The 5685-nt window shown below is 47.9% G+C and overlaps 1 protein-coding gene across 1 annotated transcript in view; it reads right to left on the bottom strand.

Annotated features, from left to right (window-relative positions):
* Window positions 1-1554: 1554 nt before the first annotated feature.
* The window catches only part of LRRC45 (leucine rich repeat containing 45), a 12709-nt gene continuing 8578 nt past the window's right edge, over window positions 1555-5685 (bottom strand). Inside the window, exons 11-17 of the mRNA XM_009881283.1 lie at window positions 5625-5685; window positions 5379-5449; window positions 4424-4516; window positions 3736-3828; window positions 2626-2799; window positions 2384-2531; window positions 1555-1972 (exon numbers count right to left, since the gene is read on the bottom strand). The exon at window positions 5625-5685 is cut by the window's right edge and continues 18 nt beyond it. Of these exons, the coding sequence (XP_009879585.1) occupies window positions 1776-1972; window positions 2384-2531; window positions 2626-2799; window positions 3736-3828; window positions 4424-4516; window positions 5379-5449; window positions 5625-5685 (837 nt within the window). The 3' untranslated portion in view covers window positions 1555-1775. The remainder of the gene's footprint in view (window positions 1973-2383; window positions 2532-2625; window positions 2800-3735; window positions 3829-4423; window positions 4517-5378; window positions 5450-5624) is intronic.

Raw genomic sequence — 5685 nt, forward strand, 5'->3', positions numbered from 1 at the left:
GCAGGCGTTGCCCAGAACCTTGCAGAGGACAGTTCCCACACCGCCCCACCGCTCAGGGGTGACGCTTTAAAACGCGGTTGCATTGTAGCTACAGATTTCACCATCATCTGACCAGAGCTGCGGTGCAACAAAGATGCAGCAGCAAAAATCCTGCATAAAGATGAATTTTGGTTTCCTCCACCTCTCCAGGTACTCTGCCGAGAACAGAGATAACTCGCGTACTGGTACTGTCTCAAAACAACAGGCTTTGCTCTTCCCATACCCGCTGGTCCAGAGCCGCCCAGCAGCACCCACTCCGAGCTGTCAACACAGGCCCTCTCCTCCCCTTGCGACCAGGCCCAGAGGCTCCCAGCTTTGCCTTTACCTGAGTTCAAAACCAAAAGCAGTAGACATACTTAGCTTAGCCACCTATAACAGCCTCTTAGCCCCAGGACAGGAGCAGGATCTTCACGGCAGTAATGCAGCAGCAGGCCCCTCCTGCCACATCATCCAAACACCCAGCTCGTCACTGCCAGCGTTACAGCAAAATGCAAAAGCTCTTTATTAAGAAAGCAGAGCAAAACCCAGTATGAAAAAATCACAAACACAAACCAAACAGTACACACAGAAAGTTTCATTTTCCTGTTGCCTTTTAAAATACATACTGCAAGTTCACTTCTCCCACCATAGACTCCCTGGAGAAACTTAACAGGAGGCTCTCATGCTGCTGTCCTGCCAAGAGGTCCCCTTTTTCTCCGATTCAGACCCTCGCATCCCTTCCCTTTCTCTGTGCCACATGAGGACTTGTGCCGCCACTAAAAGGAAGCACCTTCTCCCCTTTGTGCTCCAAGAAGCAGCTGTGCAGTGGCAAGCCAGAAGCATCGCTCCTCTCCAGGGTAAGGCCCAGAAAACAGCACTCAGCTCCAGGACCCTGGGAAGCCAGCAGGACAGTTCTGCCATTTGTCATAGCGGAATGAAATCCTGTTGCATTTTGGCAATAGAAACTCCAGCCAAGGGCTGCAGTTCACAGTGAGGAAGCACCGACACTGACCCCGGACACCCCACCCCACACTTTCCAGGACAGTCGGTGTTGTAGGGGCTTGAACCACGGCCAGAGCCCAGCTGTCCAACAAGGATACGGATAGCCACTGCACAGCAATCCCCCTCTGCTCTTTCTATATATGAGTGCATCTCTACTGCCCCTCACTACAGCCAGAGTCACGGAGGGGCAGGGGCGTCATGAGCCCTGTCAGCCCCTGCTTTCGCCTGTAAGCAGTGGGTATAAAAGCACAGGTGGCAAGATCTGGTGTTTCCAGCAGCTTTGGGACCCCATGAGCAAAGTACGTGGCTTGCTCCTACAGGGAACTGTAAACACTGCTGCCCGTCATTTATCATATTTCACTGGGAACAGCCCTGTCATCCAAAAAAAATGCTTCAGAATGACTGCTGCCCAGGGAACATATGGCCCCCTGGTAACAAGAGGGTGTGCTGACAGACTGGCACTATACAGAAGGACACAGAAACTACTTCAAATGTTGTAGCAGCACAGGGGACGGGCTCCATATCCTGAACTCATCAGACCCACGAGCCTCTATCCCAGCCCTGGATGGTTGTTTCCTCCTCTCCTTCATGCAGTCGGGAGCAAGATTTCTGAAGAGTACGAGCGATTTTCTGTGTTTGCAAGCCTTCGTGTCACCCCACCGTGACAAAACTGTCCCACTTAGAAAGAACAGGCTGTACCTGAGCTGCTCACCCTCTTCCTGACAGCAGGTATCTGGATTCTTTAAGCCACACTCTTATTTCCTAGAACTGTGGGTCCCCAAGGGGGAACCCTGCAGATATGCCATGATGGCATTCTGCAAGAAACTTGCTCGCTGGGCCTCTTCTTCCCTCATCCTGGAGATGTCAGCCTCTTTCATTCTCAGCTTCTCCAGCAGCATAGAGATTTCACTTTCTTTGTCCAACAGTGCCTCACGGTGACTACTTGACAGGGCTGTGAAAGAAGAGCAGCATTAGTAAAGAAAATTAGTGTGTCCCTAGAATAAACAGGAACAACACGTTATAGGCACAGCCAAAGGCAATGGAAGAAGGATGATCACCAGGGACATGACAGAAGCTGCATGAGACCATGTGAGAGGTTTTGCACAGACAAGATGTTACACTTCACCATGCAGGGAATCCAAACATTTTGCTTGCTGTGGAGCTTTGGGTAGTTATCTGAGTCTTGGTTTCTATAAACCAAGGACAAGAATCCCTGCAAATACATCAGGATGGAGGGTACAATTCATGGTTGTGTGCACCAGCAGGAAGCACCACTGTCACTACCTGTAAGCACAGCTCAGTTCCAGGCCCGCTGTGGGGTAATCCAGCATTACCATTTGAGAAGCATGAAAGGATCCATCACCTTTCACCTGCCTCTCCAGGGCTGCAATCTTCTCTCTCAGCCCCTCCTGTGCTGTGCGTTCAGCCTTCAGGTGTCCAATCTGCTCCTGTAATTCCACTTTCACTTTATTCACCTCTGTCACTTTCTCCTCCTCTTTACTGTTCAAGTCCTGAAACACAAAGACAAATCCATGAATAACCAAACAACTTTAGCGACTTCTTCTGCCGCTGTGGTGACCACATCTCTACTCCAGTCCAGATTACCTGCTGAAGTTCCTCTAGCCGCCTTCTGAGTCCGTCAGCCTGCAGGCTCAACTGATTGGCTTTGGCTTGGGCCTCAGCAACCATTTGTTTTTGTTTAAGGCAGCAGTTCTGAGCTTCATCCCGTGACTCAGTCATCATCCGCAGCTTCTCTTCCAGGTGTTCTAGTCGTTGCTGCTGTAAGACACAAAGGAAAATGAAAATACATCGGTCCCACTCATTCTTGTGAAGGGCTTCTCCCCTTTTTGTTCCCAACACAGTGAACCCTTGGTTGAGTCAACTGGCACTGAAGAACAAGCACAGAACTTAGCCATAATAGATACAGCACTTCTCCCTTGCATTCAGGAGAGAATCTAAGCTGCTTTCTGCTGCCAGGGAAAACATTCTGATGGAGACACTGCAAAGCCCAGCTCACTCGCTAAGAAACAGAGGCACGTCCTTGGTAGAAGCACCAATGCCACTGCCGATGTTTACAGCATCGGCATCATCACTCCCTCTGTATCCCTAATGGCTCTCAAACGCCACTGTGTGCAGGTAAGCAACTGCTGTGTCCCACCACCAATACACATGGCAGCCTTTATACATTTGTAACTCTGTACAGCATTTTCTTTTGTGATGTTACATGTAAGTAAATATTCAAATAGTTTTGGTGTATTTTCCTCATCCTTTGGCCTCTTTCACATCGCCTTGATTTCATTGTCCATTTCACAGGGTTCAATTCTACAGTGACTTTTTTTATCCAGCAGCAGTAGCCACCTGCGGAAACTCCTCTCAGCCCAGAGAAACAGGAGCGGCCCATGAACGCCGCTGTTGAACAGAAGGATCATCTGGCTGTTAGCTTCAAAAGTTGGCAACTTCTATGAAATCTGCTATGACAATATCCACATCAACTCTGTTACTACTGGAAAGCTGTTACTACTGAAAATTGTCTGGAGACAATTAAAAGCAGACTTTTCAGAACTCCTCCCTCAGAAAGCACACTATTTGCAGGACAGTGAGACCCAGAGCAAGGAGTTATGCAGCAGTTCCCTGAGACAAAAACAGGCTAGACAGCCAAACTCACTCCTTCCTACAGAGGCTGGGCCCATGGACAGGGACAGGTCTTACCCTTACCTCCTCCAACCGTGCCTGATTCCGGACTTTTATTAACTCTTCTTCTGCCTGCCCTCGCTCAGTGAGTGCAGCTGCTTTGACTTGGCTCAGCTCCTGACACAGAAACATGAAAGATCATTCCAGATAAAGCTGCACCACTACAACACTGACTAGACAACATGAGCAGCTTCCAGTGGCAGGCTACATTACACTGCTGTCTCTCTCACTCAGGGGCAGGGAAAACAAACCCAGGATACGCACTTTTTCTCACCCTGAGATTGCCATCTAAATTCAATGAGAATTTCAGTTATATGAGGGCAAGGAATGGGTGAAACCTTCCAAAGACAGGGGAATAGGAGTGGGCAGTGCTGGATCTAGCCAGGGGAACAGACAAGGAGAAATATGCTACACTACATGGGACCACATGGGAAACCTGTGAAGTCAAACCCTGGCAAGAATCTAACCATGTTCAACAGAAACTTTACTTTTGTTCAATCAGAATCTACAAGTTTTTGCTTGGAACCTTCTCGTTCCTTAGGTCAAAGCAGTAAAAATAATTTTAGCTGGTAAACTGCTGTTTTCTTTTCCTCCCTACAGTACATGACAATCTTTACATAGGTCAGCAATGGAAGACTCCACAAAGCTCCCCTGGCAGCCTTCTGCCACCACTACCTGAGCATTCCCACGCACCTGGAGCATCCTTTCTCACCTCCTCCAGAGCTATCCTGATGGCCTCCAGCCTCTGGATCCTGTCCTGCATGGAACGTTCACTGACCTCAATGTGCTGTGTCATATGATCCACCTGCAAAGCAGTAGAAACCATTGAAGCAAGTGCCAGAAAAACACTCCTATCCTCAGGCATAGCAGCACAGCCATTTGGCATGAGAAAGAACATCCTCTCACTGACCCACCTACAACCAAAGCAAAAGTCTTACCTCCCGCAAAGCTCCACTAGGAAACTGTAATATAGATAGAATCTGCCCTCTAGAAACTGGGAACTTTAGACAGAGATCCCTTCCAGACCAAGATGAAAGATACAGAGTCCGAGCTCTCATCTTCAAGTGGTATGAAACACCAGAGATTAATTTTCTAGTTGTAATGTGGCCAAAATCTTCCTGGCCTATGTCTTTTCTTACAAGATTTCAAAATCTTCAGAGAATTTTATTGGTATGTTTTTATTTTTGAGAGATTTCACATCTCAATAAACACTCCCAAGAGAGTGGATCACAGCCTCTTGTCCTGCCCACACTCAGACAGAATGCCCCTGAAGCATAAGAAAAGGAACTAGCAAGCTGAGCCCTCTTAAAGGATTGGTTGTATATAGCATGTATGTCTCGATTTCCTCCATTAATGCATCTTTATTTCAGTGAGCATGACAAGACTGCTTATTTACAGCAAGACTGACACAAGGGCCAGCCTCCAAGCCTCTTTTGTGGAATCACATAGCTCTCTGGTCCATACTCCTGCAAGCTACAAAATCTTACTAGGTGGTAGAATGTCTTGTGATCTCTTCAGCTAGGCTTTGCTTGTAGAAATGGCCCATTATTCCCACAGTAAGTTCACTAATTTGTAAACTTGTTTAAGGCCAGCTGACAGCAAACAATGGCCACCAGCGGCGCCTGTATGTCAGGACCAAAGAGATGCTGCAGAAACCCCATTCTTACCTCTTTTATCCGAAGGGATTCCATGTCTTCAAGGCTTTGTTTAAATCTTCTCTTCTCCATTTCCAGGCGTTCTGCAGATTAAAAGCAGGCATATCCTAAATATGGCATTCCTTCTACAGAGGCCATATTTACTTATACTCTATCACAAATTCTTCCACCTTTCTCCTTGGCTGCCTTGCACTGTTGACTCATGGACAGTAACCCGACCCACAGGTGTCTACGAGCCATTTCTGCTCCTCCACTCACCTTCAGCCTGCACAGCCCGCAGCTTCAGCTCTGCTGTTGTGTTGGTCAAGTCTTGTTTCAC

The sequence above is a fragment of the Charadrius vociferus genome, unplaced genomic scaffold (genome assembly GCF_000708025.1).
Source record: "Charadrius vociferus isolate BGI_N301 unplaced genomic scaffold, ASM70802v2 scaffold373, whole genome shotgun sequence".
Lineage (NCBI taxonomy): Eukaryota > Metazoa > Chordata > Aves > Charadriiformes > Charadriidae > Charadrius > Charadrius vociferus.